General features: G+C 28.8%; 1 protein-coding gene across 1 annotated transcript in view; it reads right to left on the bottom strand.

Moving 5' to 3' along the window:
• The window catches only part of LOC145259124 (gem-associated protein 5-like), an 827,294-nt gene that overhangs the window by 21,999 nt on the left and 789,761 nt on the right, over positions 1 to 15,534 (bottom strand). Inside the window, exons 21-23 of the mRNA XM_080116800.1 lie at positions 12,811 to 12,930; positions 9,409 to 9,619; positions 930 to 1,086 (exon numbers count right to left, since the gene is read on the bottom strand). Of these exons, the coding sequence (XP_079972926.1) occupies positions 930 to 1,086; positions 9,409 to 9,619; positions 12,811 to 12,930 (488 nt within the window). The remainder of the gene's footprint in view (positions 1 to 929; positions 1,087 to 9,408; positions 9,620 to 12,810; positions 12,931 to 15,534) is intronic.

Consider the following 15,534-nt stretch of genomic DNA (forward strand, 5'->3'; position numbering starts at 1 on the left):
GTGTCATGTCGTTTCGACAGAGTTGTTCAAGATCGTGTTGTGTTGTGTTGTTTTGATGGAGTTGCTTGAGATCGTGTTGTGTTGTTTTGATGGAGTTGCTTGAGATCGTGTTGTGTTGTTTTGATGGAGTTGCTTGAGATCGTGTTGTGTCGTTTTGATAGAGTTGTCTGAGATCGTGTTGTGTCGTTTTGATAGAGTTGTCTGAGATTGCGTCATGTCATTTTGATAGAGTTGTTTGAGATCATATCGATGGAGTTGTTCAGGATTGTGTTGATGAAGTTGTTTGGGACCATGTCGTGTCATATCAACGATATTTTCCGTGTTGAGTTGTGTAGATGGAAGTGTTCAGTTTATGTTTATTGTCCCATGGACTTGATAGTTGTCACAGTCGTACTGCCACGTGTGATAATTTTGTTTTCTCCATCTCTCTTGCCCCGTGAAGCAACACATGATAGCACGAAACAACATTAAAGGATCTCAATCGTAACCGAGAACATTTATTGGTTTTGTTATTTTTGTAGCACAAAATTATGCGGCTTCATAATCTGAGTGATATTTTACATAGTTTTTCGTGATCGTTTTGATTGGTTGGTTTTGTTTTACGGCATATCAACCTTTTTCAGGTTATTTAATGCCGAATCTAGTTATTTTGAGGAACGATTTTTAATGGAGTATATTTTTTTTTACATCAGATTCTATTTGACTCATAGTTGGGACCCTAACAGGTGCTACCACTCCGGGTCAGAGTGGACCTGGGAGCAATGGCAATTAAAGGGTGGCTCCACACTCCCCAAGGCCCGCGTGATTGTTTTAGTGTTCGTTTTGCTTTTTGGGCGAATGACAAGGATGTGGACTACCCTGTATGACAAAGAAATATGAAAAGGATAAACTAGGATACACAAGAAAGTGAACCCTAAATGAATACATACCAGGAAGTTGAGTTTTTCCGTTGTCAGAAAATGAGGAGCTAGATTTAATTTCTGGAAGGACAAACCTGGGATCATTTTGGACATATCCAGCATCTGGCATCAAAGATGCTAATACTGTCATCATTAATTCATGGATGCTCGCCACAAGTGTAAAAACCTGAAGATTTAAAAAACAAAAAAAAAAAAAACTTAGGTTGACAAATTTGTACGACAATGTGACGAAGGACTCAGGTTTGGTATAGTTATTTTCTTTTACGGCATATCAACCCTTTTCAGGTTATATATTTCTGAATCCAGTCATTTTGGAAAAATGTTCTTATGCTTCAAGTTCTTTATATTTTCAAATATTTATTCAAGATGTTCGGTTTGATTGTTTTGTTTTACGGTATATCAACTTTTTTTTGGATTATTTAATGCCGAATCCAGTAATTAAAAAAAAAAAAGGATTCTTATGCTTCAAATTCTTTATATCTTCAAATATTTATTCATTGTGTTCATTGGTTGCTTTCTGCATAGGAAAAATTGTTGTTTTTGTTTTTGACTTTAACGAACATGATTGATTTTTGCAAAGGGAAAGGAAGGAAAAAAAACAAACAATATCAATGTTTGGTGCATTTTAGTTCAGAACGGAAGAACTTAGGGTGATTAAAGATACTGGTGCACATTTGGAAGAATCAACATGAGTCGAATAAAGAACCAAACCAGACAAAGCATTGCCACTTGATGTTAGGAGCTAGAAAAATTTACAGGGCAAAAAATAGCCAACGTCTCATAAGTCTCATAGATGGAATAAATTCCGAGCTAGAAAACAGAAGTTCTTCCCTCTTTGTCAGAAACGTCACTCACGGAATGTGAGGACTAAAGGACAAAATAAGGGAAGTGAGAGTCCCGAGGATTCTGAAAGTAAACAATAGGGCCACTTTCTACTGTCCTAGGTAGAATTTTCTTTTTTTTAGTTTGGCTGATTGTTGCTTTCACTGTTATTTTTTATATTTTTTTTATTACTTCTATTACATTTTTTACATTTTTTTATTACTTCTATTACATTTTTTTTATTTTTTTATTACTTCTATTACATTTTTTTTATTTTTTTATTACTTCTATTACATTTTTTTAAATTTTTTTATTACTTCTATTACATTTTTTATATTTTTTTATTACTTCTATTACATTTTTTATATTTTTTTTATTACTTCTATTACATTTTTTACATTTTTTTTTATTACTTCTATTACCTTTTTTATATTTTTTTTATTACTTCTATTACATTTTTTACATTTTTTTTATTACTTCTATTACATTTTTTACATTTTTTTTATTTTTTTATTACTTCTATTACATTTTTTATATTTTTTTTTATTACTTCTATTACCTTTTTTATATTTTTTTTATTACTTCTATTACATTTTTTACATTTTTTTTATTACTTCTATTACATTTTTTACATTTTTTTTATTTTTTTATTACTTCTATTACATTTTTTATATTTTTTTTATTTTTTTATTACTTCTATTACATTTTTTTTATTTTTTTATTACTTCTATTACATTTTTTATATTTTTTTATTGCTTCTATTACATTTTTTATATTTTTTTTATTACTTCTATTACATTTTTTATATTTTTTTATTACTTCTATTATATTTTTTATATTTTTTTTATTACTTCTATTACATTTTTTTTATTTTTTTTATTACTTCTATTATATTTTTTATATTTTTTTTATTACTTCTATTTCATTTTTTATATTTTTTTTATTACTTCTATTACATTTTTTTTATTTTTTTATTACTTCTATTACATTTTTTATATTTTTTTTATTACTTCTATTACATTTTTTATATTTTTTTTATTACTTCTATTACATTTTTTACATTTTTTTTATTACTTCTATTACATTTTTTATATTTTTTTTATTACTTCTATTACATTTTTTATATTTTTTTTATTACTTCTATTACATTTTTTACATTTTTTTTATTACTTCTATTACATTTTTTACATTTTTTTTATTTTTTTATTACATCTATTACATTTTTTTTATTTTTTTATTACTTCTATTACATTTTTTTATTTTTTTATTACTTCTATTACATTTTTTATATTTTTTTTATTACTTCTATTACATTTTTTATATTTTTTTATTACTATTACATTTTTTACATTTTTTTATTACTTCTATTACATTTTTTACATTTTTTTATTACTTCTATTATATTTTTTATATTTTTTTTATTACTTCTATTATATTTTTTTATTACTTCTATTATATTTTTTATATTTTTTTATTACTTCTATTACATTTTTTATATTTTTTTTATTACTTCTATTACATTTTTTATTACTTCTATTACATTTTTTATATTTTTTTATTACTTCTATTACATTTTTTATATTTTTTTTATTGCTTCTATTACATTTTTTTATTACTTCTATTACATTTTTTATATTTTTTTATTACTTCTATTATATTTTTTTATTACTTCTATTACATTTTTTTATTACTTCTATTACATTTTTTATATTTTTTTTATTGCTTCTATTACCTTTTTTATATTTTTTTATTACTTCCATTACATTTTTTATATTTTTTTATTACTTCTATTACCTTTTTTATATTTTTTTATTACTTCTATTTCATTTTTTATATTTTTTTATTACTTCTATTACATTTTTTATATTTTTTTTATTGCTTCTATTACCTTTTTTATATTTTTTTATTACATCTATTACATTTTTTACATTTTTTTTATTACTTCTATTACCTTTTTATATTTTTTATTACTTCTATTATATTTTTCATATTTTTTATTACTTCTATTATATTTTTTATATTTTTTATTACTTCTATTATATTTTTTATTACTTCTATTACATTTTTTATATTTTTTATTACTTCTATTACATTTTTTATATTTTTTATTACTTCTATTACATTTTTTATATTTTTTTATTACTTCTATTACATTTTTTTTATTTTTTTATTACTTCTATTACATTTTTTTATTTTTTTATTACTTCTATTATATTTTTTATATTTTTTATTACTTCTATTATATTTTTTATATTTTTTATTACTTCTATTATATTTTTTATATTTTTTATTACTTCTATTATATTTTTTATATTTTTTATTACTTCTATTATATTTTTATTACTTCTATTACATTTGTTATATTTTTTTATTACTTCTATTACATTTTTTATATTTTTTTTATTACTTCTATTACATTTTTTACATTTTTTTTTATTACTTCTATTACCTTTTTTACATTTTTTTTATTACTTCTATTACATTTTTTACATTTTTTTTATTTTTTTATTACTTCTATTACATTTTTTATATTTTTTTTATTTTTTTATTACTTCTATTACATTTTTTTTATTTTTTTATTACTTCTATTACATTTTTTATATTTTTTTTATTACTTCTATTACATTTTTTATATTTTTTTTATTACTTCTATTACATTTTTTACATTTTTTTTATTACTTCTATTACATTTTTTATATTTTTTTTATTACTTCTATTACATTTTTTATATTTTTTTTATTACTTCTATTACATTTTTTATATTTTTTTTATTACTTCTATTACATTTTTTACATTTTTTTTATTACTTCTATTACATTTTTTACATTTTTTTTATTTTTTTATTACTTCTATTACATTTTTTTTATTTTTTTATTACTTCTATTACATTTTTTTATTTTTTTATTACTTCTATTACATTTTTTATATTTTTTTTATTACTTCTATTACATTTTTTATATTTTTTTTATTACTATTACATTTTTTACATTTTTTTATTACTTCTATTACATTTTTTACATTTTTTTATTACTTCTATTATATTTTTTATATTTTTTTTATTACTTCTATTATATTTTTTTATTACTTCTATTATATTTTTTATATTTTTTTATTACTTCTATTACATTTTTTATATTTTTTTTTATTACTTCTATTACATTTTTTTATTACTTCTATTACATTTTTTATATTTTTTTATTACTTCTATTATATTTTTTTATTACTTCTATTACATTTTTTTATTACTTCTATTACATTTTTTATATTTTTTTTATTGCTTCTATTACCTTTTTTATATTTTTTTATTACTTCCATTACATTTTTTATATTTTTTTATTACTTCTATTACCTTTTTTATATTTTTTTATTACTTCTATTTCATTTTTTATATTTTTTTATTACTTCTATTACATTTTTTATATTTTTTTTATTACTTCTATTATATTTTTTATATTTTTTTTATGACTGTTATTATATTTTTTTATTACTTCTATTATATTTTTCTATTACTTCTATTACATTTTTTATATTTTTATATTACTTCTATTATATTTTTTATATTTTTTTATTACTTCTATTATATTTTTTTATTACTTCTATTATATTTTTTTATTACTTCTATTATATTTTTTTATTACTTCTATTATATTTTTTTATTACTTCTATTATATTTTTTATATTTTTTTTATTACTTCTATTATATTTTTTTATTACTTCTATTATATTTTTTATTACTTCTATTATATTTTTCTATTACTTCTATTACATTTTTTATATTTTTATATTACTTCTATTATATTTTTTATATTTTTTTATTACTTCTATTATATTTTTTATATTTTTTTATTACTTCTATTATATTTTTTTATTACTTCTATTATATTTTTTATATTTTTTTATTACTTCTATTATATTTTTTAATTACTTCTATTATATTTTTTTATTACTTCTATTATATTTTTATATTTTTTTTATTACTTCTATTATATTTTTTTTATTACTTGTATTATATTTTTTATATTTTTTATTACTTCTATTATATTTTATATTTTTTATTACTTCTATTACATTTTTTATATTTTTTTATTACTTCTATTACATTTTTTATATATTTTTTATTACTTCTATTATATTTTATATTTTTTATTACTTCTATTACATTTTTTATATTTTTTTATTACTTCTATTACATTTTTTATATTTTTTTTATTACTTCTATTATATTTTTTATTACTTCTATTTCATTTTTTATATTTTTTTATTACTTCCATTACATTGCCCAGGTGTTTTTAGGTGTATGTTGAGCAAAAGAAAATAAAATGGTAATAGGCAGGCAGGCTTGAACCCGTGACGCAAAGACGGAAAAGAAAGTGAAAGAAAATGTGGCCTCTTACAGGTACTCCATGAAGCGATCAGAAGTGGCAAACGTTAAAATTAAGCAAGTCAATCCAACAGATACGGTGACTTGAAAAAATGGCTAGCAAAACATCGACCCCCTCCTTGTAGGAAACTACCCAGTTGAAAGTGAAGGAATTAATGTTTTTTGGCCAATTTTTTGATATTTGTCGTCTGAGACATCAAGCTTCAAAACGATAACGTTCTCGTGAAAATCTGTCGCCTCTGTCAAAAGTTTTAGGCAAACATACAAACATACATTTAAACAGACAGGTGAGATTTATATTATAGACTAGCGGGGGTACACGGCATTGCCCGGGTGTTTCAAGGTGTATGTGCTCTTAAATCAAAAAGAAACACTGGAGGGGGGGGAAGTTTTGGTAGGTAGGTAGGATCGACCCCGAAGCCCTGAGGCTAAGTTGGAAAATAAAATGTGAAAAAAACATGACACATTAACCGCTCAGCCAGCAAGAAAGAGTAACTGAAAGATGTTTGAATTTATTTAAGTAGGAAGAGAATTGACAGGTGCTCGCACTTAATGACTTAATGAGGTCAAATAATGAGGTCGCAGTTAATATTTTCTGCGGGACAGTTTTTAATGAGGTCAAAATCCGGTTTGTTTGTTTTTACCCAACTTTGAGGAAAACCAGATCCCCCGTTTATTAGGGGAGTGTCCAGATAAAAGCAATTGTCTGATATGACGGTGAAAAGCCGACATTGACAAAACATTTACATCGCTTTCCGGAGACCACCCGGCCGTGGGCAGGGGAACTGCCGATTCGAATCCAGTTTCTCTTTTTTTATACTGAAAAATGAAAGAAATATGCAGCGATCTAAAAATCTGGAAAAAAATAGCACGTGAAAGTCGGGCAAATTAAATATACATACGACCCCCATTCGTAACTCGTAGATATTATCATTTAGACAGCATATAAAAAGTTTTAAGAAGAATGAGCCGACTGAGAAGCGAAAAATGCCTTTTGCAGACATACACAAAAAGTGAACGTACACACACACATCTTCGCTTTTATATTCATAGATGTCTAATCGAGGTGTTCGGATAGCAGTAACTTATGTTGTACCAGTGCATGAGAGACGTATTGTCCAGATAATTAGGACAAAAGATCATATTGACTTGCCATAAGAATTAGGACGGCGTATCAAGCCGTGCCAAAGTTACCAACCTGAATGGTATTCTGCACATTCTCCTGACCTTGATCTGCCTCCCGTGGATTATCAATTATTTAAAGCATTACAGAATCATTTAGATGGCCTTTAGTTAACACTAGCAAGGGTGCTCAGTGTTTTTGTTTTTTTTCCCCAACTTTGGTTGTTTGTTTTCCCAAGATGTTGGGGAGGGGGAAACCAGCTCCCTATAAAAAGTGGAGTGTCCCAATGAATAGCAATTGTCTGATATAAGAGGTTTCCCTCACATTGATCAAACTTTATTGCTTTTTTGGACGTCCCTGCCACGAGTGTTGAGAAACTGCTGGTACGGATTCGGTTTCACTTTTTTATAATGAAAAGCAGAACAAAGATGGCGCGATTGAAAAAAATCTTGAAAATAGCGTGTAAAAGTTGGGCAAATTGAAGATAGACGCAACCTCCGTTCGTAACTCATATATATTATGATTTAGACAGCATATAAAAAGTTTTAAGAATGAGTGAGCACATCAAGCCCTCCGCCCCTCCAAAAGCCTTTGCCAGACATATACAAAAAGTGCACACACAAACACGCACACATTTTCGCTTATACATATTACAAGAGGAGATTAAACAGGAGTTTGATTCATATACCACATCAAAATCTAAAGAATATTACAAACGCCATGTATTTATAATCTCGTTGACAGATAGAACAAATGTTATTATTGCTTTGAATAAAGATTTTTAAAAAAATACATATTATCAATTTGAAGATGAAATTTCACATCAGCAAACATTTTTGCACCAACTTAATGCATTATTTGAGTTCTTTGAAATGATTCAGCGTGAACAAATTACCATGGCTGTCATTTTGAAATTTGTAAATTTGTCCATTTCAAATTTTATTTGTTGATATATAAGATGATGAGAAAGTAACTTCCTGGCTTTTTGGTCAAAAGCAAATGGTGATGTTACCTAATTAACAACATCAGACTGACATGGGATAAAGAGAGATGAATAGTTTTTTTCACCATTCTGATTACACTGAGAAATACCCAAGGGTTGAATCTTTAGCTGATCTGACCACTTTCTTTAAGCACCAGCTGAAGATCAATATCAGATGTGATCGAAAAAGATTACATTCCTCTTTTTTTTTTTAAAAGGGGGGGGCGAGCGGGTATACAATCGTGTTTTGAGTTGCTACAGAAGAGTGGTTAGGGTTAAGATTGTAAAAGTTTGAATTCTTTCTGATTTTTGGGAATAAGGATTGATAATTTTTATTATTCGGACTACTATTCCCATGTTGGATGTTATTCTCACAACGTTTTGGCTGATGTAACCTCCAACCTTCTTCAGGTGTATCTTGTTTAACTTGATAATCTTCTGTCAAACTTGAAGAATCTGTGTGAAATTTCAACTGGAACACTTTCTTTAATCCCGGGGGAGGGGGGTGAACTTGCATTATTTCCAACCAGATAAAAGTCATAGGTAATTCATAACTGTATTCTTAGTATTGCCTATACTGAGGATTGAACCATCAACCTTTAAAAGACTGTCATTTAGCACTTTTAAAACTTATACCACGAATGACACTATGAATACAATTACATATTAATTAAGATTTCTATCCAGTCATGGCTGATGGAACGAGAGCAAACTACCACAATAGATCAAATAATCGGTGTTGTTTGAAATTCCATACAGATCCAGAGTTCAACAAGATGTTCCTGAAGATGGTAGATTACTTATTTAGATATATCCATCTTCTATAATATAAATCTCACCAAATTGACAATATAAAAAGCCAGCTTTAGTTGGGACCGATTCTATTTTTGTCGACTCAACGTCGGGATGATGTACTTTGCAATCTGGTGTCAGTTGAAGAAAGCTTGTTTGCAATAACGTCGAAAAGGGAACAGGACAGATTTTTGTTACGTGTGCTTTGGCATGGTGAACTGAAAATTCTTCTTCTTTTTTCTTTAACTTCAACATTCAACGATTAGATTCATAAAATGCACAAGGTGATAAGGGAGAAGAAAACATAAGAAAACAATGAAAGATAAAAAGGGGAAAAATATTATACGTTGGCATATATAAATGAAATGTCGTCATTATTGAATCTTACCCGGAGGCTATGGTGTTCTTGCGTGAAGTTGTAAATTTCTTGATACTGCATCTTCTGCAAATATTGGCAGACAACCTTATATGCTAGCAAGAATCCATTTTGTTTTTCTGAAGCAAGCAGACTTATGTGAGCAGCTGTACGCAGACAAACGGGGTTGTTACGTTTGGTAAGGCATTGGCTGGCATCCTTCACTTGTTTTATGGCAAGAAAACTATAAATAAGAAAAATTTAAAAATTAACTTTCAGTAAATCTGTTTATTTCCAATTTTGTTTCAACCATTTTTTTTTTTTTTTAAACAACTGTTTTAAGTTAAAAACCTACAAAAATGAGATATAGATAAAAAAAAAAACAAAAAAAAAACCTTTCGGTGAATATTATTTCTTCCAATTTTGTTTCAACCATCTTTTTTTTTTTTATTAATACTATTCTATAGCAAGAAAATTACAAATAAAGATAAGAAAACTTTCAATGAGTCTTTTTACTTCCGATCTTGTTTCAACTATTTTTTAACAATGTTTTATGACAAAGAAAACTACGAAATAAAAACATAAAAAAAAAATTTCTGTGGGTCTTTTTACTTCAGCCATTTTATTTCAGTCATTTTTTTTTTTAAACATTTATTTTTTTACAGCTTATTAAAGTAAACTATCATATTTGGAAAATCAAATTTAATTTTGCGACCATTAAATCATCAACACAACCAAATTATTTTAAAATTTAATGTCTACTAGCTTGAATCTCCTTTTTGACAAATGTTCATATAATACTGTTCTGTCTTTATACAGCTTCTATCTTTATAGCTAATACAAAGAAAAATATTTTTGAAATTTTAGGGGGAAAAACATGCTATTTAGTATTTATATGAGAGAGTAATTTTTTTATTAGCAAAACAATAAAAAGAAAGTTATGCCTACTTTTTGGGAGATTAAAAAGAAAAAAAATGACAACTTCTTATATATTAGGGATGTTCCAAAAGTAACGCTTCCTATTTTTTTTTTTATTATGCCCAAATATATTAGAAGAGATTGCAACTTGCATTGTTATGATGATTGAACTTATGCATTCATGACCTGAAAGTTTCATCTCTCTGTTGCGGATATTGACAGTGTGAGACTCCAAGAAAGCATCCCCTGTCATGGATGTGTGGCAGAAGCAGAGATGTGACATTGAATTCCGTCATGCAGAAAACAGCTACTTTTACTGACTAAAAACCCAGAAAAAAATGATCCACAAAAAATGCAATCTTTAACCTGCCTCCTGCCGCTTTGCGATCTTGTGTCTCGGAGGAGATGCACTTTGAAAAAAAAAATGGAGACAGACAGACAGACATTGTGAGTTTTATAAATTAAATTTTGGGAAGTAAAATATTCATCAATTGAGAAAAAAAACATCTGACTAGAAAAATATCAGGGAAACCAATGCCAACAATAGAATCTTCAGATTCATATGATGATATAGCCAATACCACTCAGCTGCTTCAAACAAATATATCCCTTTCCGGGACAAAGCAAAAAAAAAAAAAAAAAATGATTAGTAAGATCCTCCCGACCCTTTTTAAATAATAGACTGCACACTGTTTTTCAGTTTGTTAAGAACCGTAAACAAGCAGATATTACACTTTGCAATATTTATTGGTCGAAATATTAAAAAAAAATTACATCTCGGATCTTCAGCATGTGGTACAATGGGGAGAGAGGTGGCTGGTTACTTTTAATGCATCTAAAACCAAGCTCCTATCTTTACATCATCAACGCTCTGATCCCCATCTTTCATCAATTGAAATGGAGGGCTCTCGTCTCGGAGAAGCTTCATATTTTGACAAGCTTCTGGGCTTGAAATTTACTCCTGATCTGAAATGGAACATGTACATCAATCTGTTGCCAAGGTCGCTGGAAGAATGGTGGGATCTTTCTACCACTCCAACAGATATCTCACTGCGGATGTAATTCTCTATCTGTATAAAAACCAAGTACGTCCAAGGATGGAGTACTGTTGCCACATCTGGGCAGGAGCTGCTAGAAGCACTTATCCTGCCTTGACAGAGTTCAAAATAGACTTTGTAGCTTAGTGGGGGATGCCCTTTTCTTTCCCCTGCAACCTCGTTCCCATAGAAGGGATGTTGCGAACCTGTCTTTGTTTTATCGTTACTTCCATGGCAAGTGCTCGTCTGAGCTCCAGTCTCTGGTTCCCCCTCGTCAATCTTTCTCGAAAAACACCCATCTAGCTGAAACCACTGTCAATAACTTTCCCCACTCTTTAACTGTGCCTAAATCAAAACGTAGATTCCATGAACAATGCTTCTTTCTAAGAACTGCACACTTATGGAACTCTCTTCTGTTTGCCTGCTTCCCAGCTGACTACAACTTGGTTATCTTCAAGTCCAGCATAAACAAATTCTTGGTGAACTGCCCCTTAAGTAATCCAATCTACCAAATTTCCATTAATAATGACTAGTACGATATTATACCATTGATTATTGTACACTCAATAACCCTTATCCTCGAGTGACCTCATGGCCTATGTAAAAAACAAAAACACAAATTATGCATGAGGCCATTCAAAAGTGTGTGTCGTTGATCATGCACGGTCACGAATACTAACATAATATCTATTCTACTATTGACTAAAATCATCTCAGTCATCACAATACCACATTCATGCTAGAGGGCCGTCCTACTTAAGATATACCCAAATTGGTATAAAATTTTGGTACTTGTACAGTTTAATCAGAACATTAAAAAAAATGAAAATATCGAAAAAAAGGTTATGCTGTACGTATCCGTTATGGAACAAAGTTCTAAGGAAAAAAATTTCACTTAATTTCATCAAGTAGTTTTTGTTTTACAGCAAAAAAACAATTTGTTATGATACCGAGCAAAAGGTTTGAGTTTTAGGAAGAAAAGCTAGTATTAAAGATAGCGAGGGAGTGTCGGTGCTTTAAATTGAATTATCTCCCCATGTCATGTTCAAAAAATTCCATAATGGCTGACTTTAATGCACTCATAGAAATGTGTTTTTCTGCTGTAAAAAAAAAGAAAAAAAAGAAGACTACTTGATCAAATTAAGTGAAATTTTTTTTTGCAGATCTTCAATCCAAAACGGATACGTACAATATAATCTTTTTTTTTTATATTTTCATTTTTTAATGTCTTGATTAAACTGCGCAAGTACCGAAATTTTATTGTTTAAAAATATATGCAAAGATTTTCATTGAAATTACGATTTGATCTAAGCCCAAAGGCCACGAAAAAAGACCCCCTAAAACTATCTGGACATAATTTTTGTTTGGTGGATATGACAATGGGTGAATCTTTATAAAAATTTATTACATAAATAGAAATAGAAAAGACATTCTTTCTCTTGTGAGTGGGGGTAAAGCTAAGGAGTAGGGGTGTACTTACCATTTTGCTGCTTGTTCATAATTTCCTTCCTTGGCAAGTTGTTGTGCCCAGGAACTGTAGAGATCTTCAAAAACAGGGTCAAACGGTGACAAACGGACTTTGGCAAAAGCTACCGCCTCTCTAGATTTTAAGAAAATAAACGAAAAAACAGAAATAAAATTCTGAAATCATTTTTTTTATTCTCATTTTAAATAATTTTAAAACAAAAACAATGATTTTTTTTAGTGTAAAATTAAAAAATACGAAATTAAAAAAATATATGAAATTAAAAAATTTCATTGAGAATTAAAACAAATATTTAATTTTTTGTAATTTCAGTTGTTCTTAACCTGGACTAGAGTCGGGACATTCCAATGGCAACCTGGACTAGAGTCGGGACATTACAATGGCAACCTGGACTAGAGTCGGGACATTCCAATGGCAACCTGGACTAGAGTCGGGACATTTACAATGGCAACCTGGACTAGAGTCGAGACATTTACAATGGCAACCTGGACTAGAGTCGAGACATTCCAATGGCAACCTGGACTAGAGTCGGGACATTCCAATGGCAACCTGGACTAGAGTAGAGACATTCCAATGGCAACCTGGACTAGAGTCGAGACATTCCAATGGCAACCTGGACTAGAGTCGAGACATTCCAATGGCAACCTGGACTAGAGTCGGGACATTCCAATGGCAACCTGGACTAGAGTCGGGACATTGCAATGGCAACCTGGACTACAGTCGAGACATTCCAATGGCAACCTGGACTAGAGTCGGGACATTCCAATGGCAACCTGGTCTAGAGTCGAGACATTCCAATGGCAACCTGGACTAGAGTCGAGACATTCCAATGGCAACCTGGACTAGAGTCGAGACATTCCAATGGCAACCTGGACTAGAGTCGAGACATTCCAATGGCAACCTGGACTAGAGTCGGGATATTCCAATGGCAACCTGGTCTAGAGTCGAGACATTCCAATGGCAACCTGGACTAGAGTCGAGACATTCCAATGGCAACCTGGACTAGAGTCGAGACATTCCAATGGCAACCTGGACTAGAGTCGAGACATTCCAATGGCAACCTGGACTAGAGTCGAGACATTCCAATGGCAACCTGGACTAGAGTCGAGACATTCCAATGGCAACCTGGACTAGAGTCGGGACATTCCAATGGCAACCTGGACTAGAGTCGAGACATTCCAATGGAAACCTGGACTAGAGTCGAGACATTCCAATGGAAACCTGGACTAGAGTCGAGACATTCCAATGGCAACCTGGAATAAAGTCGGGACATTCCAAAATGCAAAATATGCAGATGTTTTCTTGTTTCATCCCAAAGTATTTCATTTTCCACCACAGAGTTTGGATCCCTACACATCAAATTTCTAGTCTGTAGACAAAAAATTGACAGAGTAGTTTAGGAGAGACTGTTCTGCATAGACAAGGTCACTTTATATATATATAAAGCCATTTCCAAAGTAAAAAGTATTTGGCAAAATATGCAGATGTTTTCCTGTTTCATCTTGAATTTTTCAATTTTTTGGGGGGTGGGGGGCCTGGAGAGAAACTGTTGGCGAACAATTCTAAACAAAAAATTCAGTAGCATTACATGCTGATTTTAAATCTTTGTGATTGGACATAAGTTGTGCGAAATTTTTTTTCTTATACTGGAACTTATTATAGTATATATTAGTGTTGGGACAATTCCTAAATTTTTTCTGATTCCAGGAAAATGTTGATTAACGATTCCGATACCAAGTACAATTCCGATTCCCATGGAATTGTTGTTTTGAAATATACCATTATATAATCGAAAGTTTTTGTGTAGCGAAAAAATTTGGTACAGCGAAAAAGTGGAAATACAATTAAGGGAATTTCGAAAACGATTTGATTTTTTTTGTAAAATTTCTTTCATTGAAGATAAAAGTCAAAACAAATATTTTAACCATGAATTAAACATGCACCATGAAATTAATTAACAATCCATTTCAGGAGTTATTTTATATACTAAAAAATATAAAGAAAAAGGGCGGACGTACACGAATGCTTCCCCTGCAGTGAAATACGCATCGGCTCCGATGTTGTATGTTGTTCGACTGAGGGAGAAGTTATTATTTTTACAAGGAAAGAATTTTTGTGTGTGTGATCTAGTTTTTTTTATTTATTTATTTATTTATTTTGGCTTGAAATTTGTGCATGCTTTTTGTTATTACGCTTTTATCTGTTTTTTTTTTTTTTTTTTTGCCGGATGTTTTTCTTTTGTTTTTTTTTGCCAGAGTTTATGTAATTATTAACAGGAAAATTGGTGAAAGTCAAAATGGAATCCGCGCTATTTTTAAATATTATTTTCAAGTTTAATTATGTTCACGGGACTGTAAACCATTCACAAAATTTTGTGGAACCGCTTACAGGTTTTTGCACAAACAATATTGAAGCCTACTGGTCTCGTATTAAAAGAAGACTGAAATACATATCGGGATCGGTAGGAGAAATGAAATGGTCTCATGTAGATGAGGCCATGTATATAGAGGCTTATAACATGAAAAGTGAAAAAATATTAGATAGTTTTTAAACATTTTTAGAGCATGTTCATGAAAAATATGGTAATTAAAAAAAATCCCAATAAACTTTGGGAAAAAAACGTTTTGAACAATTGAAATTTTTATTTTTTATTTTTGACTAAAAAATAATTATTAAAACAAAAACAGTAGTGTTCTCGTCGAGTAGTTTTTATTTTAT

Source organism: Euprymna scolopes, chromosome 34, assembly GCF_053919585.1.
Source record: "Euprymna scolopes isolate OS-2025 chromosome 34, ASM5391958v1, whole genome shotgun sequence".
Lineage (NCBI taxonomy): Eukaryota > Metazoa > Mollusca > Cephalopoda > Sepiida > Sepiolidae > Euprymna > Euprymna scolopes.